Source organism: Eumetopias jubatus, unplaced genomic scaffold (genome assembly GCF_037043125.1).
Source record: "Eumetopias jubatus isolate StellerSeaLion01/CBP00866 unplaced genomic scaffold, mEumJub1_p1.0 scaffold_2, whole genome shotgun sequence".
NCBI lineage: Eukaryota > Metazoa > Chordata > Mammalia > Carnivora > Otariidae > Eumetopias > Eumetopias jubatus.
This window is the reverse complement of record NW_028274808.1, coordinates 192,856,261-192,882,763: the sequence shown is the minus strand read 5'-3', so window position 1 is coordinate 192,882,763 and position 26,503 is coordinate 192,856,261. Positions and strand designations below refer to the sequence as shown.

Sequence of the window (26,503 nt, the reverse complement as noted above, 5' to 3'; positions counted from 1 at the left end):
TGGGCTAGAAGTGGTTCTATATACACATAGGTTTTATTGGGCCGATAGAACTTAAAAACTGGATTGGAATGGCTTTAGACAGGGCGCTCCAGCTTAACACCCACTCCCTACTTCCTTATACTCTTAATCGCTTTTAATTCATTTATTTGCCTACCTAGCCCCTGATGCCACATGAGTTTGCAGACCTGAGATATGACACAACACTGCACAAAGCAATCTCTTCCCTCCTTGGGAAGCAGATGTTTGCAGTCTTCTTTCTACAGCTTCTACCTACCCATCCTATTTCTGGGGCCCTACAGGTTCTACGGTAGATTAGCCTTTTTCTAAAGCATGGTCTTTCACCTATTTAAAGACTACCATCAGAGTCTCTCTGAGGCCCGTTTTTCCATATTAAGCATACTGTCTTCCTTCAACTGTTTCACTGGGCATTGGATTCCCTCACCATTATCAGAACGTGCTCTGTCATCCTCTTAAAGAGGGGTACCTGTGTAAGGGGAATATAGTGCAAGCATGGTCTAATCCCTTGCAGTTTGAAGTGTCGTCCAAAAGCCAACAGCATTAAATATCACTTTGGAGCTTGTTATAAATGCAGAACCTCAAACCCCACCCGGGATCTACTGAATCAAGATTCTCCAGGTGATCTGCATGCACAAATCACCTCAGAGGACGGACTCTCTTTGCATTAATGTAGCCTAGAATTATATTCGCTTTTGAAGGTAATTATGTTACACGGGTGACTCTGATTCCTGTTACCTGAAATCTATATTTGACCACACTCACTGCTAAGCCACATCTTCCTGTATCATATTAGTTTTATTGAAGCATTTAACAGTCTGATTACATTTTGATGAGTTATACATGTGCCTAGACTAAAATCTTAAGGACAAAACACAGATCATGTTTACCCGTCTTAGGTGCCAAGCCAAGGCCCCAATACATAATAGTTGTTTGTGTAAGAATTAAGAAAAAACAAACAGCAGCTGAAATGATAAAGGAAATTGAGTCACGCTGTTAAAACAATTTGTGACATGGCTTGCTTGCTCCGGGGCTCGGATTCAGGGACTGGGCTTCTCTCACTTCTCACCTCTGCCCCCTTGGCATCAGCTCTGGGACCTGGGCAGCCCCTCCCTTGGTGTCCTCAAGATGGCGGCCAATGTTGCTGAGAGCCATAGCCTTTCTCATTCAAGGCCAGTGGGCAAAGAGTAATCTGGAAACTTCAGGGGGTAGAAGCATTTTTCTTTTTTCTTTTTCAGCAAATGTCCCCTCTAGTTTCATTAGCTTTCATGGAGTTACCCCCTCATCTCTGAGCCAATCCCTGAAGCCAGGAGAAATTAATATCCTCAGGGGTTCAAGCCAGTGAGGATCCACGCTTAGAGCTCTGAGTGGCCGGAAATGGAGGGGGCGGGGCTCCACCAGGCAACGAGGAAAAGCTGCTGGGAGAAGTGGTGGCATGGATGCCAGGGAGACAGCGAACAGACATCTACTATGGTGCTCAGTAGGTCTGCATTTCCATTGCCTTTGAGTCTTGCAACTGTCCTCCAGGAGGGCCAACACTACAGCAATCACTAGGCTGGGCTATAGCCAGAAAACTTTTCTATTTTTAAATGACACACAAATTATTATGCTCCATCACATTGTTTCAGTGATCGACTTTAAAAGGCCCTGGCTTACCTCCTCCTGGAATAATAAAGCAGTCACAGGAGTTCTTTGGGCCACTCCAAAAACCACTCCAGAGCGGTTTGCCACACATAATAGAGGGTGCACTTGAAAGGCAGCATCCAATGACCAGTTCTGGCTGAAAACTTTTGTGTTTTTTCAAAGTTCAATAAGCACCAGAAGTGACCACAATGTGTTTGAAACTTTATAGCATGTGTCTTCAGGAGAAAAAGTGCCTAAAACTAGATGGAAAGACTTGTAATTTTTTAAATTAAAAACTGTAGACAGGAGAGGTAACAGTCAAAGTAAAATAAGCATGAATCCTACGTTTTTGTTTCAAAAATAAAACCCGAGGTATGGGGAAAATTGTAATATGGAATTCAGCAATCTGCTTTGGCCATATGCTCTATTGCATGTTCACTGTGCTGGCTCTCCTGGGCCAAAAGGCTCTCAATGATGGGTCAAGCTTAGCTGGGAAAGACGTAAAACCGATGGGACCAAAGGCACAGGGTGGGAAGGGGGGCACATTTTCTATCCTCACCTTGGTGATCAGAGGGGAAACTTACCACCACCGGCCTCTCTGGACTACACTACTGCTCTAGGTGGTCGTGTCAGAAGATGGAAGGACCAACACTGACCATCACTACTGCCAGAAACACTCAGGCCGGGTCAACTCCCAGGAAGGAGGGCAGGTGTGTGATCTTCTCAAACGGAAGGCAGCCGAAATCGGGACCTGGCCTTGTCCATCCTATCTCAGAAACGGTCCGTGTGGATCCTGGCTCTACTGCCTACGCAAGGAGGGAACTGGTGCACTCACTCACTCACTCAGCTTCGGTGCCCTAATGTGTAAAATGAGGGCAATGATACACCTGTCCCAGATTGATGTGAGAAGAAAAAAACAGCTCATGTGACAAGTGCCTGAAAATGTCCAGGAAGCGGAACCCTACAAAAGGCCATTCTCCCTCCTGCCCCCTGCTCAGTCCCATTCAGTGCTCCAACTGCATCAACACACAGCTAAAGTGCTCTGGTGTGATCACAGACCTCTCGTAATTTCTCTCTGCCTCCTCCAGAATGCCTTGTAGCACTTAGCTTGTACAATCATATATATGTGGTAAGTCATACCTGCAGTAATCGGATTAAGAAAAAGATCTGAAAATCTTCCAGTTTTCACATAGATGTAAAAACAACACAAAATGACCACAAGAGCATGGCCTTGTCTCTTACTGAACATACAATCTAGGGCAAGTTTAGTTTAATAGTAGACTTAACCAGATCTTTTAAAATAGCAACAACAGGGGCACCTGGGTGGCTCAGTCGGTTAAGCCTCTGGCCTTCAGCTCAGGTCATGATCTTGGGGGTCCTGGGATCTCAAGCCCATGGCAGGCTCCCTGCTCAGCAGGGAGTCTGCTTCTTCCTCTGCCCCTCCCCCTACTTGTGCTCTCTCTCTGTGTCAAATAAATAAAGTGTTTTAAAAAAATAATAAATAAATAAATAAAATAGCAACAACAAATATTTCTCCTATTAGACTGGAAGGTCCTTGAGAGTTGAGCTCTCTTTTATTCAAATTTATATTCTCCTGAGGAACATAGGGAGAATATGCTTTCCCTAGAAGACTGGCCAGCATGTTAGGAGATACCAAAAGGAAGGATAAAATGAAATATTTTGAAGGGCTTATCACCTTGAAAGGCATAAAAGGCTGCTTAATTGCTATAAAATAAAAAACAAAGAAATCACAGTTAAGAAAGATTAGACTTGCTACCTGATGACTACAGAAGTCACAATCTTTAAAATTTCTTCAACCTCAGATCACTCTCGAGAAGTGGTGACCCCTGGCCTTGAGACAGAAGATTTCTTATCGGGTCTAGCTTTGATTCCATGTCCTCTGTCAAGTTCCTTTTTCTCTCCAAACTTCAGTTTCCCTAGCCACAGAGGATATTAAATAACAAGTTTTCTAAAATCCCTAACAGCTGTAAAATTAGGTGTCCAAAATTTCTGCACATACTTGTGGCGAGTCTTCTCTGAGAAAGGCACCCTGCTGGGTGCTCCAGAGAGGCGTGAAACAGAATAGACCCGGACCGTTCTCAGTAGACTCGTGGCTTGTTAAGTAAGAAAACACGAGGACACAAATAACTGTGATTTGAGGCAAGAAGGGGTAATGACCATCCAAGAGGTACTCACAGGGAACTTGCACCATATAGACGAGGACTGGCTTTGTGGAGGGATGGCATTCATTCCTGCTTTGATGTGGCAAATATGAAGCACCCACTAGCCCAGGCACAACTATGACCAAGATACACACAGCCCTGCCCTCAGAGTGCCTAAAGGCTGGCTGGCAGAAGACAGAATTCAGAGGGGGAGGAATTCTAGGCAGAGGGACCCATGCGTTAAGACAGAAAGGCAGAGCATCATAAAGCACACAGGAGTGAGTCCAGGGCTCTATCTGTGCAGAGGTAGGCAGTGCACAGGAGATCAGGATGAGAAAAGGTAGAGAGGTACGGTGTACCTCATGTGGAGTCCCTGACATGCCAGGCTACAGACTTAAATCAGTCCAACAAAATACCCTACAACTCTAAGAGACTGAAAGCTTACTAAACATCATGTGATCCCTCACTTTGTATCCAAATACACTTTGTTTACTGTAACTAAAAGGAAGACACCTGAAAGAAAATTCCCCCAAAAAAGTAACTGAAATAAGTTTATTTGCAGGAGAAGAACAGCTGAACATCAGGTACAGTGTGATCCACAATGATCCAACAACAGCCGTAACTTGTTCTGGGAGTGCTCCTATGCAGTTTGGAGGAAACATCAGCTGAACACTTACCAAACTTCAAAAAGCCATCTAACCTGAGTATTACACAATACATAATGACCATGACACAGTAATAAAAATACAATAGCAAATACTATTTTGTGAGCTACAGCAACAATATAAACAATTTAGGCCCTTCTTAAAAAAATGAAAAAAATAGATACAGCTTTATTTCAAGCATTTTCAGTTGAATACAACTTCATATATTTTCACTCACAATAGACAGCAAAAGAATGCCTTCTGAAGTATCTGTAGAGAAAATATATTACTTGTTTAAATGTTTGCACTCAGAAGTGCACTTTGCCAGGTAGGAGTTCAGATAAGAGAATGAAACTGTGCTGGGCCAAAATCCTGGCTGCTGATCAAGACCTGTATAGTTTTCGTATCTGTCTAAAAAAGTTTACATCGGAGAAAAAAGGAGAACGTAAAGAGAACCAACATTATTCTTTTTCAGTGAAGCAGTCTAATGGATTCCAAGTGTGTCGTCCCGAAGTTGAATCCCGTCCAGGCCGAGGAGCCGAGGGAGCTGGGAGGAAAGTGCTAACTGAACACTACAGAGCTGGCCACTCCTAACAGAGCTCCTAGAGGCCCAGGCCACACGGGGTGAAGGGCCGCCAGGACCACTGGTACAAAGGTAAAGTTCGCTCACTGAACTGCACACATAGAGCTCCTAGGAGGGTTAACAGTTCTTGACAGAGGTTCCTGGTTGTAGTTTACAATATCTGCCTTCACCACCCTCTGTCATAAAAGAAAACAGAGTTATTATCAGGACATCAGAACATTTAGAAAGAACTCGTTAAAGTATATTTTTATTTTCTGAACTGTGGTGAACTCCTGATGACAGACATCATAAATGAAGCCAGAGCTGATATTAAAAGAATCAATCAGAACAAACTGATGTAGAGCTGAGATGTTGGGGAATGAGGGGCTTCAGTTTGTTTTTTGTTTTTGTTTTTGTTTTTTTGTTTTTCAAGGATGGAAGAGCAATTCCTTTACTGAGTCTTATGACATTAACTTGATGTTACCCCAAGTCTAACACAAAATTGACAAATCAATAAGAAAAATTAAAGCCTAGTTATAATTTAAAGCAAATGAATGAGAATTAATCATTCACATACTTTAATTCATAGGCAAGACTTCATAATTTCAAAGTAAAATATGTCATTATTTATTAATATTTAAATAAACCATTATACCCAGCCATAACTTTTTTAGAATATCTGCAGCAATTTGTGAGTTAGTAAGAAAATGTGTAAATGTTAAATAGGAGCCACATAGAAAGGAGAAATGTTTTGAGCAAACCAATTTTTAAAACTTTTCCAACTTTTAAAACTTTCCTCCCAAATCCCTAATTTACTTCCAAAGAGCTCACTATTGGGTTATGAATAATGACTCTAACAAAATACAGAATGAAAAATTTAGAAAATTACCTCATATTCATGTTTTTAAAATAATTTAAACCAAAAGACACTTTTAACTCTTCTTTCCATCCCTCTAACCCACACTTCAAGGAATATCTTCAATGATGAATTTAGCAATATGCCCTAAGTAATAATTTAAGTTAAAACAGCTCCTTCACTGTTCTCAACTCTCTTACTAAGTCTGCACACAGAAGCAGACAAAGAAAGGTAATTCAAGGCAAATTTTAAAAATACCCTTTCAATTACCATGCTATTTCAGGAAAAATGGGAAGGACTGAATAATGAAATAACTGTCTCAACTCTCCACTTCACTGCACATGTGATAAACACAACCATAAAGACAAACATGTTTGAAAGTAACTGAAATGTTATTTTAATTTGCTCCAATTCCTTGTATGTCAGTCTCCTGGCAAAGAATCAATTTTTCAAAGTTCTAAAACAGGCCTTACAATTAACAATATTAACTCCCAATCATGTACAATAACCATTTGAACTTCTCTATTCATAAGGAATAAAGAGCAAGATAGCATCCATTACTCCCCTGCCCTCCTCCCCCAAATTGCAATCAATTTACCCATTAATACCTGCACTACTGTACTGAACAGATTCTACTCTGAGCAGAGTTGGTATGTCGATTATCTTCTTCCGGGTACTTCACTATTTCTGCCCTGACAATATGCTGCCAATTCCGTACAACATAAACAAGATGAAGAAGAAAGGGGGGAAGGGGGGAAGAAAAGAAAGAAAAAAAGGAATGTATGTTCAATGACTGAAAATAGAAGGGAACACCAAAACAGAAAAAGAAACAAACACATAAATTTAAACATTTCACAGAAAAAAACAGAATATATGCATATAAAAGGAAAGAAAATGAATGAAGATCCATGAAACATTATTCTTTGCAACTCTATTTAATTATTGAAATAGACATGTCTACTGAACCTCCCAGAGTTTTTGGCATCACCATTACACATTATATCTATAACACCCAGAATTTCGGAGGACAACAAAGAATTACAGGGCTTCTCTATACTAAAGTGCAGTAAAAGTATTTAATTCCATCTTCTTCAACAAACATTACTGAAGGTCTCTCTATGTGCCAGTCACGCTACACTGGGAATGCACGGTTGAATTACACAGTCTCTGTTCACAAGGTGCTCTGGACTAAATGGGGAGAGAAACATGTACACAGCTAATTGCCATACAAGATAAGAGCTTTACTAGTGGACTTATAATATCTTGTGGGAAGAGAGGGGAAGGAGTAATTAATTTTCTCTGAAGGTGGGGAGTGGACGCATAAATCTGAGGAAGCCATGTGCCACTTACAATCTTTACACTTAGTATCTATTACTTGTCAAAGGCTTCTTTCTGATGCTCATTCCCTCGACCCACACAACCCTCACCTCCATGCTTCCAAATTCCAAACAGAAATAAACAAGTCCGAAACACATTTTCTATCATTTAAGAAAAAGTCCTGACATACAGTATTTAAGCACAATCGCTATTGTTTCAAATATCTAAAGGAGTTTTGCTAAATAAAAAAATCAAAACTACCTTGATAGGTTTGGGATTGCTATAACCCTTAGGATGAAAACAGCATGTACGACAAGCATGTATGACAGCGATGACGTGCTCCCCTCAGATTTCTTAGACTTAAAATTATCCTCATTTTTTATGATTTCAAATATCTTATTTCAGAAAATCTTTCTTCATATTAGTATCTATTAATTAACACATATTAATATGGGCAGTTTTTTGTGATAGTATTTATAACGACTGGATAAACAACTGAGTAAATGAAGAGGATTCTATGGTATATTAGCCTTGGATGGGCTCTGCTCCAATTCTCTAGCAAGCAGCATTAACTTCTGGACAAGACTCATGATTTACTAGGCATTCAGCCTGATGCTATCAACAGAAGCATTACCAACTGCCACATGAGGTATTAACGTTGAACACCATTATCTGACCTCCCCAAACCTAACTGTTCCATGCCAAACTATGGGTTACAATAAAGAAAAGGGATTTTCATAATCAGTAAGCAACTCATTAATCCTCCACAATGTTGGTTTAAACCCTATCCTATAAACACAACCAGGTTACTGACCTGTGGTCAAGACATTTTGGTTGAAGTATTGACTAACATAAATGACTTGGATTTTCACCATTAATTTTCATCAAATTAATGAAGAACTAACAAGGCAACATCTTTCTTGGAGGCCTTGGCTGTGGTGACATAAAGTTTTGTACAAAGTTTCTGAACTGGAAGCCAGACTAATAAGGCTCTGCAGATTCAAAACTCTGCTTTCTATGAGGAGAAAAACATAATTTCCATGCCATAAACTTCATGGTGGTTTCATAGTAGTCAGCTTGTTTACAAGTCATTCATTGATGTTTTCAGAGAAAATGTTACCTACAAAACACCAACTTTTACTTGTGGAGCCACAAAGTACACTCTGCTATTATTCTCTGCTATTAGTTAATGGAGTGAAAATAAAGAAATGGCCCTAAGAGGAAAGAAGCCCTGTGGCTGAATACCAGCTTAACCCTTATTTTGTCAGAGTATTTATTTGTGAGTGGATATTGGAAATGGAAGCGGCAGCTATGTAGAGGGTAAGCAAGAAAGCAACCTAGGCACTGGGGCAGGAAGGTGTAAAGAGTATACAGATGGGCTCTTGGGAGGACACTAAAGATCAATTTGGCCAATTCTGCAAGTGTGTCTTAATCCAGACAGTAGTAACACATTTGCCATTGCAAAAGTTGTAGTTTGTCATGTTCAGGATATGGAGTAAACATACCTTGAAGGCTTAAACACTTGTCAGTATCACTCATTCAAAGCTAATCACTATTCTAGATATTGAAGACATTCAGATAAATAATACATGATCTCTGTTTCTGAGATGTGTAAGAGTCTAGCATGGAATACAGACATGTAAACTATTAAAGAATATTATGGTTGATATATATTCAAACTGCAACAAAATTAGAGATTACCACTTAAAGCATGGTTATAGCATTTTTTTTTTTTGAAGCATGGAACTTTGTACATAGTAGGAACTTAAAAGAAACTTCTTTTTCTTCCATATAATGCATCCTTACATGCTGCCAGTAACTTTCATAACTTTGGGTGCAAGTTACTTTAACACTTTGGTGTTCACAACCTCCTGATCTAAAAACACAAGGTTTATCTACATGGTCTCTAAAGCCCCACATTTAGATCTTGAAACTATATAAAAAAATAACTTCAAAAGGTGAGGAGGAAAAGAAAAATATGGGATATGATATGGAAATCCATTAAGCAATGTTCAGTATCTGAGGATTAGAATAGTTTGTACAAAGCGAGTAAATATGTTCTACAAGGAAGACAAGTGATGTTTAGGATAAGAAAGGAATCTCAGTGCAGTTTTTGTAAACAGATTGGAAAAAATGATAACGATTAACATCTAGGTAAGAAGAATCTAAGTTCCTTGTGGCTCCTTAAGGAAGGTCAATATTCACATAAAGCTAAAGAGAGGGACCCTAGGATCAGGGGTTAAATGGGCACTTGAGTTGTACAGTTATATGCATGCCTAATACACACCAGGCCCTATGCTAGATATGTTCATATATAGTATGACAATATTCAGAGGGGACCTCAGGAATAATACACACACACACACACACACACATTTTTTTTTTAGCAAGTTTAGTATCTCAGACATAAGAGAAATTTTGTTTTGAGAAAACAAATGCTTACCAAGTTCAAACCAAACAGAAATTAATAGTTTATTAACTGATAAGTGAAAATGTCAAGGCTTAAAATGCTTAAGAACTCTTGAGGAGCCTGGGTGGCTCAGTCGGTTAAGCATCTGCCGTCAGCTCAGGTCATGATCCCAGGGTCCTGGAATTGAGTCCCGCATCAGGCTCCTTGCTCAGCAGGGAGCTTGCTTCTCCCTCTGCCTGCCGCTCCCCCGTTTGTGTGCTCTCTCACTCACTCTCTCTCTGATAAATGAATGAATGAATGAATACAACTCTTAACATCAAGTATATATGGCAAAACCTCCTTGCAATTCAGACTGAAAGAGATAAGACACAGGAGTATGCATTTTCTTCTTGGATTATCTAATGTATTACTGAAAAGCTGAACGCTACACCTTTGAGAGCATAGCAACTGGAAATTCATTTTTTTCCCTAAAGGTTTGATGACTTTGTAAACAAACAAAAAAATTTGAACAATATGAGAAATGAGGACATTTGTTAACAACTAGTCCCAGCTTTTACACTATCTTAGAGGAGAACAGCTAGGGGAGAAAAGAGAACAGATAAATGATACAAATGCAACTATTGCTTAAATCGGGGACTCTGGAAAAAGCATCTAGAGTGTACATAAGGAACAAATTAGGTTAGACTAAAATAGCAGAATCTCTTTATATAATCACTGAATGGAACCAAGACTATAATCTGATTATAAATACCTATGTCACAAACTGAATTACTACAGCATCAGTTTCCATGTGACTGGTGAGTCTACCAACCAGCTTCTTCTCCAGAAAATAATACAAACACTTTCAAATGTTACACAAAATTCCCTCAGGAATCTTTCAAAAAACACAGAAAACAAGTGTGCATTCTCTTTCCCTCTTTGCCTTGCCTCCCTGCCCCACCTCTTTTTCTCTCCCACTCTCTCACTCACCAGTTAGAATGGCCATCATCAAGAAGAAGGTGATAAATGCTGGGGAGGATGTAGAGAAAAGGGAACCCTTTTGCACTGCTGGGGGGAACATACACTGGAGCAGCCACTACGGAAAACAGTGTGGAGGTTTCCCCCCAGATTAAAAACAGAACTACCATATGATCTTACAATTCTACTTCTGAGTATTTAGCCAAAGAAAATAAAAACACTAACTGGAAGATATATGCACCCCCGTATTCATTGCAACATTAGTTATAATAGCCCAAGATATACAAACCACCTAAGTGCCCATCAAAAGATGAATGGATAAAAAAATGTAGTACATATATGGGGCACCTGGGTGGCTCAGTCTGCTGAGCGTCCGACTCTTGGTTTCGGCTCAGATTGTGATCTAATAGGTCATGATCTAATGGATCATGGGATCGAGCCCCAAGCCAGGGTCTGCACTCAGCATGGAGCCTGAATAAGCCTCCCCCCTCCTTCCGCCCTTCTCCCCCCCCCACACACACACATGTGCTCTCTCTCTAAAATGAATAAATAAATCTTTTTTAAAAATGTAGTACATATATATACAATGGACTATTATTCAGCCATGAGAAAGGAAGACATTTCTGTCATTTGTGACAACATGGATGGACCTCAAGCATGTTTTGCTAAGTGACAGATGTCAGACAAAGACAAGCACTGTGTGATATCACTTATATGTGGAATTTTAAAAGGCCAAACTTGTGAAAACAGAGTAAAATGGTACTTGCCAGGGGTCGGGGGTAAGGAGGACAAAGAGATGTTTAAGGGTACAAATTTAAAACGAATAGTTAATAAACCCTAGAGATATAATGCACAGTACAGTGAAGACAGACAACAATATTGTATTATAATCATCAAACGTGTTAAGACATTAGAACTTGTTATTCCAACTGCTAAAGAGAAAAGATAATTATGGAACGTGATAGAGGTGCTATCATTACAATGACAACCATATTACAATCAAATTAACATGTCATACACCGTAAGTTTATCCAATGTTATATGTCAAACATATTTCAATTGAAAAAAAGAGAGAACTGTGCTCAACATGGCTTGCATGTAGGTTCTTAGAAACCACTTTTTAAAATCTGAACTTTCGAAAATGTTTCCACTGAGAAATGTTGTTAGTTGTGAAATCAGTAATTTAATTGGCAAAGGCACCAAATTCATCAGATTTGGGAAAGAAGAATGAGGCTTCCCTACATTCCCTTCCTGATAAACATAAGAAAAGAGTGCTCTCGTAATGTGAATTCATCTTCAAATGAATGAATTCAAAGTAAACTCCACCAACAAACTGAAGATTGAGTTAAGTGTCATCACATAATAAACAAGACGGGGTGCACTGAAAAGGTAATGTGTACAGGAAGGGTAGAGAGCTGCTATGCAGTTAACACATCTGATACCCCTTTAGTTAAAATATGCCTAGATGTTAAGTCCATCCCTAAAGTCAAGATAGTAGCTTTCTGGCTCTTGTGACTAAGAGTGACTAAGAGTGAGCCAAGAACATTAATCAAGCCTCGCTATAATTTTGCCGTTTAAAAGTATCCAAGTTAGCCCATCTCTCTGGTGTTATTCCTGAACCTGGGCACAGTGGAGATAACGCAGTATACAGAATTCTTTCCTCAGGTGGCTGCCTGTGACCTACCAGCACACCTTCACTCTAGGAGGGCCCACCAATCACAAGGGTTCCCCTTTCTCCATTCCTTTCGGAGAGAAATCTCAAAGTAATCTTGGCCTTCTCTCTTTTATCCAGCATTCCACAAGCCCTGCTGATTCTGCTCTCTTACATCCACTGTTTCCCTTCCACCTTGATTCTGATCCTTATCACATGAAGGCAGTGTAATCTTGTTTCCATCTCCTTCCCAACCAACCAACCACACACACACACACACACACACACACACGTGCACACACATGCACAACCATTTGATTCTTACCTAAAAACTGTTTTCATTTATTTCTCTGCTTAAAAAATTATTTCCCATTATCAATATGTTAAATAAAATTTATCAACTTGGTATTCATAAATCCCCATAATCTTTTTTCAGATTCCCTTCACACTACAATGCAACGGTCATTTATTTTAACCAAACTGCTCTTCTGCTTCCAAAATATAACCTAAGCTTTACAGCTTGTTCATGCCAGCTTCTCTTTCTGCCATTTTCTTCCTCCCACTTCAAACTGCCAGTAAATCTGCCCCTAATAGAACAGAGTGGGAACACTAGGGGCACTGCTGTCAAACAAGCCTGAGTTCAAATCCTGCCTCCACCACTGCCTAACCATATATCAGTGGATCAAATTACTTAACCTCCCAACAGTTTCAGTTTCCTGCCCATAAAATGATGAATTACCACCTGCCCCACAGAGTTATGAAGAAAGTTCAATGAGATAACACAGTGCCTGGCACATAATATTTTCTTCACTTAAGGTAAGAACTATGCATCTTAAACTCCTTTAAATCTTCTTTAGACCCATCACTATGCCACATATATATGATCAATAAATTGTTTATGATTGTTTGAGAATCACTCATTAACTCTCTAATTAACCAGAGACAAACATCATTTAGAAAGAGAAACTAAAAAGCAGAGGAATCACTTGACCTCTGGAGTCTGCCAAGTTCTGTGCAATCAAGCAAATCATGGTGATTTCTCTTTCTTGTAGTCATCCTCTTAGGCCAAAGCCAAGCACAGCTGACCTTTGAACAACACAGGTTTGAAATGCACCAGTCCACTTATATGTGGATTTTTTTTTTATAAATACCACACTATAAATGTATTTCCTCTTACGATTTTTCTTTTAAGTAAGCTCACGTGGAGCTCAACATGGGACTTGAGCTCACAAACCTGAGATCAAGACCTGAGCTGAGACCAAGAGTCAGAAGCTCAACCAAATGAGCCACCCAAATGCCCCTCCTAAGGTTTTCTTAAAAACATTTTGTCTCTACCTTACTTTTTTGAAGGAATACAGTATATAATACATATAACATATAAAATATGTGTTAATCAACTGTTTATGTTATCAGTAAGGCTTCCAATCAACAGTAGGCTCTAGTAATTAAGTTTGGGGAGCATCAAATGTTACAAGTGGAATTTCAACCATGCTGTGGGGGTGGAGGGGGAGGCTCAGTGCCCCCAAGTCCTGTGTTTATCAAGAGTCAACTGTAACTATTTTTATTTGTCTGGGAGTAATTTATATGGCATAAGATATCTTAACACTGCCTGACCATAATAAGTGCTGAAATAAATGTCTTTTGAAAAATGAGAAATAAAAAGAGATTTCCAGAGTTTCAAATATTGTAATCAAGTCCTAGAAACAGTCACATCAGCATAAAAATTTTCAATTGATATTTGCTCTGTCTTCAAACACACACACACACACACACACACACACACAGTGACCATGAAAATAAGACACAGAACACTGAAAAAATTAAAGAAAATATAAGGATGAGAAAAGACAATTATATCTTTTTAGCTATATGGGATGGACATAGAGTGGATGGGATTGAGGAAAAATTTATTTATTTGTTGCTTCTCAGCAAACCAAAAGCTTAACTTTAAACCCTAGGCTCTTACTCTGATTTTTCATTCTATCAAACATGTGAATTGGTGTACTATTATGGTGGTATTTTTAAATGCTTGATTGTTGGTATTCACATTTATTAGTCTAAGAATTATCTAGAAATAGTGAAAGAATTCAGAAATCTTCAATAGTTAATCCCATTATTAAATTGTGTACTAAATTAACAATAAAAGAACAGCAAGAATTAGTATCATTACAGTGAGGGATGTTTTAGAGAACAGAGAACACAGACTTAAAGAAAAAATAATGTTTTACCAAAGTGAACATGGAGGATGCCAAATGGAGTAAACTCTAAGACTATATCTAGATAAATTGTTGGGATTTTGTATGAAATATAAAAAGAATATTGTGGTACAATAATCCTGGAAGAACTTAAATAAGGAAGTACAAAACAATATGGTCAGCATTTTAGCCCATTATTTAACCACTGATGAAATCTGTATTATATTAATCTCAGTTTGAGGACAAAATGAAGTTTCAAGGGTATCATAATTGGGCAAAAAGTTAACATCCTCCATCTTCCACAATAAACACTGATTCATTCATACAATTCATTCCTAAGGCTTTTAGGGATATGTACATAGAATGCATAAATGTGAAAGGAGTCAGTGGTGAAAATTAATGTCTTTAGGAAATAAATTGTTTTTTAAAAATATAAAGTCCAATATAATCACCTGTGACTGTTCTATTTCTGCTTTGTTTAATTTGATTCCAAGGATTTCAGCAGCAACTTTCTGAAAACACAGGAAGACCTACATAACAAAAATAGGTTTAAATGATTTAAAATTGGCATGCTTAAGTTACTTTCAAATAAAATGAACTTTCTAAAAAATGATAAACATCAAGAATTGTGAAAATATGATGTATCAGGTTATTCCAAAAATAGCTTTGTCAAATACAGTAACATTTTAAGTGTAATAATTTTTAAATGATTAAACCATAATTTGAAAATCATGCAATTCACTAAATTGGTCTAAACATAAAGACATTTATCCCTAAAAATTTACATTTTAAATATTTTATTTTATTTTATTAAAGATTTTATTTGAGAGAGAGAGAGATCACGAGCAGGAGGAGAGACAGATAAAGAGGGAGAAGCAGACTCCCCACTGAGCAGGAAGCCCAACGACGCAGAGCTGGATCCCAGGACCCAGGGATCATGACCTGAGCTGAAGGCAGCCGCTTAACTGACTAAGCCACCCAGGTGCCCCTACATTTAAAAAATTTTAACATAAGAGAATTAACTACAGATACCACATTTAAAAAAAAAAAAAAAAAAAGGCTACTGACATAACAAACTCCTAAAAGTCCTGGGGAAAATAAATTAGTCTGTACTTTAGTACCAGGTTTTTTAAGTGCCAATTCTATACTGGTCTTTTGATCTGGCGTTAGCCTATCTTAAAAGACCTTACCTTCCAACCCTTTAATAATCTTTGTGGCTTTTATCAATTTCAATAAATTCTCCACATCTCTTGAGCAAAACAACTTAGTAATCTTTATTTTATAGGTTCAGAATAAAGGAGCAGTATACTGTTATTATTAAACAGAAATCAACAGTACTTTTCTATAAACAGCCTTTCATACATACTTAGCTTATACTGGGCCTACCAGGATTCCCAGGACTCCAAACCAGACACGGACCGTAATGTTATACTTATCTTTGCTTCATAAGTGTTTTAGCATATTCTTACCCCTACTTATCTCATGATTACTTACTGAATATTTGTTGCAATTAATTTTGATTTCTTAAAAAAAAAATACATATCTCCAAAAGGCTTATGTCATTTACATCCTAAAATACATTATATATGATAGTTCACTGATGGTCAACATTCAAGAAAAATAAGAAAGCTATCATGGTGTAAAGGAGAGAAAGTGGGTGATTATGAAGGAAAATAAGCAAAGAGATTAAAGGAGTGCAAATCACATACGATCTGGTAGGCTATGGAAGGACTCTGGCTTTTACTCTGAGTCAAATGGGAGCCATGGGAAGGTGGCTTGATGTGACTTCTATTTTAACAGTGTCAGTCTGATTGTTGTATTGAGTCTTCTCACTACAGAAGATCAAGGGTACAAAAAGAGAAGTCAGCGAGGACACTAATGTAAGAGATAATGGAGGCTTGAAACAAAGTGGTAGCAGTGGAGAGGGTAACAAATAGTCACCAGATTCTGATATATCATGAAAGTAGAACCAACAGGACTTGGCAATAGACAGATGTGGGTATAAAAGAAAGAGAGGAGTCAAGAATGATTCCAAAATTTTCTCCACCTTAGCAATTAGTATAAGATCTGCCAATTACTGAACTGGGGAAGACTATGGGAGATTTCAGGAGAGACTATCAAGAGTTCAGTTATGAACCTGAATAAAATTAGGACTGATTATTAGGCATCCAAGTGGAGGTGCTGGGCAGGCAGTTGGAATATATGAGTCTGGAGTTCAGGGAAGAAGAATGGTCAGAGCCCTGAGGCTAAATGAGGTCACTAAGGGAACAGGTTTAGAAAAAGATATCCAAGGGCTGAGCCCTAAGGCACTCCAATATTCAGAAGTTGGAGAGGGAATCAGCAAAAGGAACTGAGAGAGCTAGTGAGATAAAAGTAAACCAGGAAGTGTAGTATCCTAGAAGGTAAGTGAGGGAAGTATTTCAAAGAAGAGAGAGTGATTAACTATTTTATATGCTTCAACTAAGTAAGATGAGGACTAAGAACTGACCACCGCATTTAGCAAAAACGAGGTCACTGGTGACTTTAATAACAGTAGTACGGGTTAAATACTGGGTGAAAAAGTCCAGGTGAAACTATTCAAGAGAAACTGCAAAGAGAAAACTGGAGACAACTCTTTCAAAACACATTCCACTGGAACTAGGGGAAAGAAAGGCAGCAGCAGCTAGAGAAGAATGTGGGATCAAGAGTTTCTTGTTTTTAAGATAAGAGAAGTCACAATATTTTGTATGCTGAGAGAATAATCCAGTAGACAGAAAAAAAGTGATAATGCAGAAAGGTGAGAGAATTGCTGAGCAATCAATGTTCATTACTAGGCCAAGAGAAATGGGACTAATGCACAGTGGAGGAGTGGGTCCTAGCCAGGAGCACAAAAGGTTTGTCCCACAGTAACCGTACAGAAGACAGAAGATACGGGAACAGAGGCAGGGAATGAGGTGAGTGGGGGTAAATGTAGTGGCAAAAGTATGCAGTTATCTTCTGCTGACTTCAAATTTCTATAGAATAGGAAACAAGGTCATCAGCTGGGAGAAGGAATGAGGAAATGTTGAAGCTCTGAGGAGAGAAGAGAAGCTATAAAAACAGTCATCTAGGTGAGAGGGAGTGATGATGGCCTAGGGACACGTGGTATAATTACTGAGCAGCATTAAGGGCCCACTTCAGGGTAGTGATTGTGAATTTTAAGTGAAACCTCCGGCATGCCTCTGCTTCTCTCTGATCATGTTCAAATGCCTGGGTGCCGCCACAAAATAGTGGGGGCTTGGTTTAAACCAGAGTTAAGCTTTAGCCAAGTGAGTTTTATAAAGTCAAAGAGAGGAATGGGAATTGAGGGCATATGCATGACAGTGACTTTGGTTGGCCATGAATTTAAGTTAGGAAAAGAGGAAAATGACATGAAAGGAGGTTAGGGGCATTAAAAAGGTGTTAAGATCAGCTTCTAGCAGGTCCAGCCAGGACTGCAGATTGACTGGATTAGGGCATTCAGGGGTATGAGCTGGAAAGACAGGAGGGTGGTCAATGATTAGGATGGCTGACACTGGGGAGGTAACAGAAGAGTGATACAGTGATTTGTAATGACAAAGCCTGGGAGTGAGTGGCTGAGGAGCATCAGAAAATCATAAGGAATCATATGAGGTTGTGAATGGTCATCTCTGGATGCTGAAATAATGGGTGATTTTTATGTTCTTTCTTTTTTTTTTATTTATGTTCTTTTTAACTCTTGTACTTTTAAGTTCTCTAAAATAACCATAAACCTATGTTAAATGAATTATAAATGTAATATAAACAGAATAAATATTACCTCCATTTTATGTCTTCAATAGGAATTAATTTGTTCCAAAAGTTAAGCCTAGGAAGTGTACTTCCTATGAATATTATTATTAAACAAAAGATCACTCATAATATTCAATATTCATTATTTTACTTACAGAGTCTCCTGTCTTTGCTGAGACAAAGTGGCTACTAAAACCATTTTCCTGGCAAAACCTTAAGTGTTTTTCAGGTTTTACTGTTCGCATATGCTCCAAATCAACTAGAAAAGTAAACAAAAACAGAGAACAAAACTTGGTATCAGAGTCAATCAATACATTGTTAACATGTTTAAATTTGACTTACTTTCCAATATTATCCCAGCTTAGACACTAGCTGTGTCACCTTGAGCAATTTCTTTTAACCTTTTTATGCTTGAGTCTATAAATCTAAAAACTGAGACTAACAAATATACCTACCTCATGGAAAGTTATTTGAGAATGAATCCATGGATGGTGCACAATGACCAGCACATGAAAAGTGCTTGAAAAATGAAAGCTATCATTCTTATTACCTACAGCTTCAGGTATGCTGATGAGACCCAAAAAAGGTCTACTTAGCATAACATGCTTAAACATAATGATTATAGTTGACCCTTGAACATCGTGGGTTTGAACTTAGATGTGGATTTTTACAGTACAGTAAAGTACTGTAAGTACTCTTCCTTATAATTTTCTAAATAGCATTCTTTTCCCTGCCTTACTTTATTGTAAAAATATAGTATATAAAACACATAGCAAACAAAACATGTGTTAATTGACTGTCTGTGCTATCAGTAATTCTTCCAGGCAATAGTAGGCTGTTTGTGGTTACATTTTGGGGAGCCAAAAGTTATACATGGATTTGACTATGCAAGGGATCAGCACCCCTAACCCCCATGTTGTTCAAGGGTCAACTGTAACTGAAAGTTAAGATGCACTTACCCAAGCATATTTAGCTCAAAACAATTTAATTACTTTAATAATTACAATAGTTCTGCAATCTTTAATGTTAACACAAATACAGAATTAATTTTGTGCCAAAAGGTAGCTATATTTTGTTGCGTGTTTACTTTATTTGAAACCATGGTTTAATTTCACAAAGATACATCTCAGTTGCTTTCCAAACCTAAAGTATACATTTTGAAAGCAATGGGTAAGGGAATATTTCCTTGAATAGGTGTAGGTGCTTTAAAGCAAAGCACGGTACTCATAGCCAATACTAGTTTTATCCAACACAGTCTATTTTTTTCAAATGTGATACTCTATTGGACAGTTTCTCTTTTTACAACACTACAGACCCTATAAGGGTGTTGACTCAATGCCGTCAAATTATAAGGCAAATATATTTGCAGGATTTAAGGACAACTAGGCTCTTTGAGTCAATATAGGAAAAAAAAACTTAAACTGATTTCCTGAGGAAGGGACCCAACTGACTTGTAAAAACTTGTAAATTTGCAAATCTACTAAGCCTACATAATAGTGGCAATTGATTATCAACTAAAAAATGTTCTCATACTACATAAAAGGCTTTATTTAAAATTATATTGAAGGTCTTTAGTTTGTAGGCTCAAGAGATCTTTCCCTAGGAGATTTTTGATCTAGTGGGGGATTTCTGAGTCTCATTTATATTGCTTAGCCTGGATAATATGGAGCTTTTTTCTTTTCTGGCCACAAGTTGCTGTTCCTTAAACATCACTGAGACCTTATTTACAAGAACAAGCCAAAAAATGTCCTGATACCACAGGCATCAATTTGCAGAAGACTAAAATAAAATACTAAGCTATTAGCACTGACATTTATACATCTAGTTTATCATAATATTGAGGCTAAAATGCTTTCCTAATTCAACATGAGTAAGAACAAATCATGTCACTAAGAAAATTACCCAATGAAATCATTATTCAATTAAAAATAACAAACACGAAGTTTGTCATTTAATACGTGTGCATTCATCTTCTCGAATGGAACAGACTGTCGTTGTTGTGTTTTTTTCTTTCTTGTTTTTCCTCCTTCCCTCTGTCCACCAACAACCTAATTACAGCATACGCTTATCTAAAGCACTGGGGAATTTACTACCCAAGCAAAAGGTTTTTCCTAATAGAGATAACCATGATGGGGCACCTGGGTGGCTCAGTCAACTGAGTGTCCAACTCTTGGTTTCAGCTCAGGTCATGATCTCAGGGTCATGAGATCAAGCCCCATGCCGGGCTCTGTGCTCAGCAGGGAGTCTGCCTGAGATTCTCTCCCTCTCCCTCTGCCCCTTCCCCCAGCTCACACACTTTCTGTCTAAAATAAATAAATAAATCTTAAAAAAAAAGATAACCATGAGAAACTAGTACTACCACTGTTCAACTGAAAAGAACAACATTTATCCATCAAACACTTATTGAGTCCCTATTATATACCAAGCACTGCGGTAGACAGTAAGAACCCAAAGATGAAAAAGATACAATCCAGGTCCTAAAAAAGCCACCACCTGTATTTTAGGAACATAAAAGACCATTAGCAATCAGAAAAGTTATTTTAAATAACTGAGATTCTGACAAAGGAGACAGCAGATATAGAATAGGCCCTCCCAGAACTTCACCACATAGTTTTCCTCTGCTCTGTTAAAATTTAGTGGGCAATGTTTAAGAGGACTCAGTTACTAGAATACTTAATTCCAAACGATCCAGAAATATACATTCTGAAGATAAAGTTATAGTGAGACACTGGTACAATCTTTCCTTTCTTCAAAGATCATCCTTAAAATTATTATCCAGTGATAATATATACATGTGATAACACTCTCATACATATGACAACACTCTATTATACATGTGATAACACTCTCACTGCTTTGATTTAATTTCCTTATGTCCTTCAGTGAACCACATCATCTTTCTAGTTCTCATACTTTGTTTTTGAAAATGGAATAAAAATTTCCTAATAATGGTAATACATATTCATTACCCAAATATTCAGAAAAACAAGTATGAAAATGAAATATAAAATGTAAAATGCCATTAACTACAGACAACTACTGATAACACTTTCGTGCATATCCTTCAATATCTAAGCAACTGAAGGACAGAGGCATTAACATTGTACATACCTGCAATTTATTTTACCTCAAGCATACTACAACTCTGCTTAAACACGTGCTTAACAATTTCAAAGGATAACCACTTTACAGGTCATTCATTCGTTCGGTTAACAAATATCTGAGTGCCTATTTGGCCAGGCACTGTCCTGGGTGCTGCAGATAACAAGGAGCTTACATTTTAATAAAGGCAAGAGACTAACAGGTAAAATACATAGTCAGAGACAACTGTAAGTGCAAAGACCCTAAAGGAAGATTATGGTTAGCAGTAAGAGTAAAGCAGGAGGCCAGGGTGGCTGAAATGAGTTAGCAAGAAAGGGAAACAGTGGGAAATGAGGTTTAAAAAGTCAGGAACCAGATCATACAGTGTGCATTAGCCACTGTAAGAGAGATGGGAAGTCATTGGGGGGGTTGTGACAAAAAAAAAAAAAAAAAGATGTAATCTGGCATTTTAAAAGGTTCATTTGGGCTGCTTTGCAGGGGATAAACTACAGAGTCAAATGTAAAGCAAAGAAGCCACTGAGGAAGCTACTGTAAAAATCTAAGGAAAAAAAAAAACCATCAGAGAAGAAAGCAGAGCCAAGAGAGACTGGGTTACAGTGATATATATATATTTTTTGAGTCCCTGGATCACACCACAGCTAAAGATAAAATAGTTATTGGGTTTTTCAGTTATGTGACGCTATAAAATTCCCCCCATGCTATAAAATTCCCTCCATTTTTGGTAAAAAAAAAAAAATCTGAAGAAAGAGAAGATGATAATTTGGACAATACTCGGTAGCAGTAGAGATGGTAAAAAGTAGGGCAGAATCTCAATAGATTTTTGGAATAAAAAGTAAATACAAAATGCTAACCAATTTGACAGGAGATGTAAAGGATTCAGAGAAATCACTTGAAGACAGTTAACCTGGATTTAAAAGGAGACACACTATGTTACAGGTTTTGTTCTAACCACACTCAGCTGCATGGGTGGAGGTGCTGAGCAGATAAATGTTTGCATTCAAGCAGAGAAATTACTTAAGTAATTAAGCAGAGAAACTGTACCATGTAAATTACTGAAAAGAGGGGCAGGTAAGTTAAAGATAGTAAACGTAAGGAAGTGATTATACTGATGGAGCATGAAATCTAAGTTGAGTAAGGAGGGGTTCAGGAAATTGAAAATTGTTAAGATATAATTGGTAACTGATGTTAGGGTTTTGCATGGGTCTAAAAATTACTCGAGTTGAGTTACTAAAGCAGCTAAGCTGGAAAGACAGGAGACAATGGACAGACTGGGATACATGAAATTAATATCGGTATTACAGAGGGCCCAGAAACTGATACTGACTAGGTCTTCAGACTACGTGTATTAGTGTTAAGTTGGGGACAAGATGACTAGAGGTAAAGGACTCAAGGAACATGAGAGAGCAAGGATACTCCATGTGGACACTGCACTTACCAGGAATGGTGACAGCAACACTAATGGAGTGACTGTGACCCAGGAGGAATCTCTGAGAAATTCATGGAGTTCAGGCAGAGGTTGGCTAACACCAACATACACAAGTAGCTAGCAGGAAGGACATATAATCATTTGGCTTGATATTCAAATCTAAGGGTTTTTAGGGAAGACAAGGAGAATGGTCTGGAAAGAACAACATGGAACAAGGTCACCTATCCCACCTCCAGTCCTGACTGATAAGGTAGATACAATAGGGGAAAATCAACGTTTGAAAGAGCTTCAGGAGGGGTGCTTGGCTGGCTTAGGTGGTAGACCATGAGACCAGGCAACGCTTGATCGCAGGGTCGTGAGTTCAAGCCCCACTTTGTGGGTAGAGTTTACTTAAAAAATAGTAATAATAATAAAATAGAATCGAAGAAGAAGAAAAAGGAGCTTCAGGAAAAGACAGCATCATCCTTATAGGAGACAGACTATGAGCCGAAGGCAGATGCTTAACCATCTGAGCCACCCAGGCACCCCCAGGTTGTTCTTTCTAACAACTTCAATAGAAAAGACAAGTGAGTATACACATTAAGTGGCAGAAGTTTTAAAACTTTTGTTCAAGGAAGATATTAAAAATACAGGAATTTTACTGATGTGGAAGGGTCTCAGAAATGAAGAAAGGATGGAAACTAGGGTCTGAAAATGGGAGGTCAGGGCTGTATAGGATAAGAAGACAGGAGATAAACCAATGATATCAATGTCCTAGGCTTGCTTGTGAAGCTGACATAAATGGGGGAAAAAAGCACAAAGATGAAAAACTTCTATTTTAGACAAGAAAATCCAAATTTTTTTATTGTCAAAACCAACTATGGAAAAAAAAATTACTCGGCTCATTCATCCTGACCTGTATATTAAAATGGAAAAGGAAAAAAAAAGTTGTCAAGATACTAAGTCTATCTGTCATGTTCCTAAAATCACATGATACATGCAATAGAAGTCATATGAGAAGGCTAATTTTGGTTAACAACCTTAATTTTGATAAAACTTAGGAAGTTGTTAGAAAGAACAACCTGGGGGTGCCCGGGTGGCTCAGATGGTTAAGCATCTGCCTTCGGCTCAGGTGGGATCGAGCCCCATGTCTGGCTCTTGGCTCAGCGGGGAGCCTTCTTCTCCCTCTGCCTCTCCCCCTGCTCGTGCTCTCTCTCTCTCTCTGTATCTCTCTGTCTCAAATGAATAAATAAAATCTTTAAAAAAAAAAAAAAGAAAGAACAACCTGTACAATTTTTCATGTATTTTTAAAGGGGTGCCTGGGCGGCTCAGTCGGTTAAGCATCTGTCTTCGGCTCAGGTCATGATCCTGAAGTCCTGGGATCAAGCGCCGCATTGGGTTCCCTACTCAGCAGGGAGCCTGCTTCTCCCTCTCCCACTCCCCGTTTGTGCTCACTCTTTCTCTCTCTCAAATAAATAAAATAAAATCTAAAAAATAATAATTATAATGATAATTTAATGTATTTTTAAAATATAATTTACAAGATTTCATATTTTATAATTTAGATTTATAGCAAGAAAGACGTACCAACAAAAGCATATGTCAGGGTTTCATGGAATATTAACAATCCAGTGAGAAGTGGTATTTTCTCAGAAAGGTAACTAATAATTATATTTGAAAGAATGTTAGGTAACCTTAAAGGCCTTTTTAAAAATGTTTCGCATAAACCTGTGAAAGCATTGTTCAATCAATATGCAAAGAAAAGCAAGTGAAAGAACTGAGGTTTACCTTTCAAATGGCAAAACTGGAAAAAAAAAAAAACAAGAACAAAATAAAACAAAAAACATGAGAACACCTAGGGTTCATGAAAGATAGTACTACTAGCTTTTTGAAAAGCAACTTGGAAATCTGTGCTGAACCTTAAAACATTTATATGACCACATAACACAACTCAGAAGAATTTATCTTGAAGAAAACATCGGGGTGTAGAAAAATAATTATAAATTAAGATCTTCACCACAGAGTTATTTGTAATATAAAAAATATCAGAAGAACGGTAAAGAGAACAAAAGAGACATACAGTTATGACACAACCACATAATGCAATATACTCTCTGGCCATTAAAAATCATAGACTTAAAGACTATTAACTGTAGTCTTGGTAATGATTTTTTGGGAAGACAACAAAATAAAATATAAACAAATGGGACTACATCAAATTAAACTTCTCCACAGCAAAGGAAACCATCAAACAAAATGAAAAGGCAACCTCCCAGAATGGGAGAAAATATTTGCAAGTTATATATCTGGTAAGGAATTAATATCAAAAATATATGAATAATTCATACAACTCAATAGTGAAAAAACAAATAATCCAATTATAAAATGGGTAGAGAAACTGAAAAATATTTTTCCAAAGAAGACATACAGGTACAGGCTAACAGGTACAAAAAAAGATATTCAACATCACTAATCATCTGAGATATAAAAATTAAACACAATGAGATACACCACATCTGCCAGAATGGCTATCATCAAAGAAACAAGAGACAACAAGTGTTGGCAAGAATGTATAAAACGGAACCCTTGTGCACTGTTGGTAGGAATGTAAAGTAGTATGGAGTATGGAAAAGAGTGTGGAGGTTCCTCAAAAAATCCCGCTTCTGGGTATATAACCAATGGGAATGAAAACAGGATCTCAAAAAGGCATCTGCACTCCCATGTTCACTGCATCATTATTCACAATAGCCAAGACATGGAAACAACCTAAGTGTCTGTTAACAAATGAATGGATAAATATGTGGTATAGGGGCACCTGGATGGCTCAGCTGGTTAAGCATCCAACTCTTGATTTAAGCTCAAGCCATGATCTCACAGTTGTGAGATCAAGCCCAGTGTCAGGCTCCAGGCTGGGTGTGTACCCTGCTCAACATTCTCTCTCTCCCTCTCCCTCTGCCACTACCCCCCCCCCGCTAAAAAAAAAAAAAAAAAAAAGATGTGATATATATGTGTGTGTGTGTGTGTGTGTGTGTGTATATAATGGAATACTATTCAGCCATGAGAAAGAAGAGAATCTTACCATTTGCAAAAACATGGATGAAACCTGTCAGCATTGTGCTAAGTGAAATAAGACAGAGAAAGACAAATACTATATGGTATAACTTACATGTGGAATCTAAAAAAGCTGAACTCAGAAAAATAGCAAAATGGTGGTTACCAGCAGCTGAGTGTTGGGGGAAATGGGAAGATGTTGGTCAAAGGGTACAAACTTCCAATTAAAAAATGGGTAAGTTCTGGGATTCTAATATAAAGCATTAAGCTGCTAAGAAAGCAAATCTTAAATGTTATCATCACAAAAAAAGAAATGGTAATTATGTGAGGTGATGAAAGTGTCAGCTAATGCCATGGGGGTAATCATTTATGCAGTATGTAAATGTATCAAATCAACATGTTGTACACCTTAAGTTTATACCATGTTACACGTTAATTATATCCCAATAAAGGTAAAGAAAAAAGACTAAGTGAAATAAACAGTAGTATAGGATGTTAAATTTAAAAGTAGAGCATAAACTTGCACATTTAATAAAATTCCTATTTTGTAAACATAGATATATGTGCATAAATAAATAACAAAAAATACACTAGAAATTGTTAAATAACTTCTGAAAGATTTTATTTATTTATTTCATAAGCAGGGGTAGGGGCAAAGGCAGAGGAAGAGAAAGAGAATCTCAGGCAGACTCCGCAGTGCAGGCCGACACCAGGCTCCATCCCTTGACCCTGAGATCATGACCTGAGCCAAAATCCAGAGTCGGACGCTCAACCAACTGAGCCAC

At 37.9% G+C, this 26,503-nt stretch overlaps 1 protein-coding gene across 7 annotated transcripts in view; it reads right to left on the bottom strand.

Annotated features, from left to right (window-relative positions):
* Nucleotides 1-26,503, bottom strand: part of RAB28 (RAB28, member RAS oncogene family) — a 110,396-nt gene that overhangs the window by 5,716 nt on the left and 78,177 nt on the right. The window contains exons 5-9 of one of the 7 annotated variants that reach the window (XR_003607011.2): nucleotides 18,316-18,419; nucleotides 14,845-14,922; nucleotides 10,559-10,664; nucleotides 6,471-6,565; nucleotides 5,119-5,203 (exon numbers count right to left, since the gene is read on the bottom strand). Coding sequence is in view for 6 of the 7 variants with exons in the window: in XM_028089291.2 (XP_027945092.2) it covers nucleotides 5,145-5,203; nucleotides 10,559-10,664; nucleotides 14,845-14,922; nucleotides 18,316-18,419 (347 nt within the window). In the remaining variant the exon portion in view is untranslated. Of the gene's footprint in view, nucleotides 1-4,338; nucleotides 5,204-6,470; nucleotides 6,566-9,679; nucleotides 9,868-10,558; nucleotides 10,665-14,844; nucleotides 14,923-18,315; nucleotides 18,420-26,503 lie in introns of those variants that run through there. The other 6 variants (XM_028089291.2, XM_028089318.2, XM_088021238.1 and 3 more) reach the window with 6 other exon arrangements.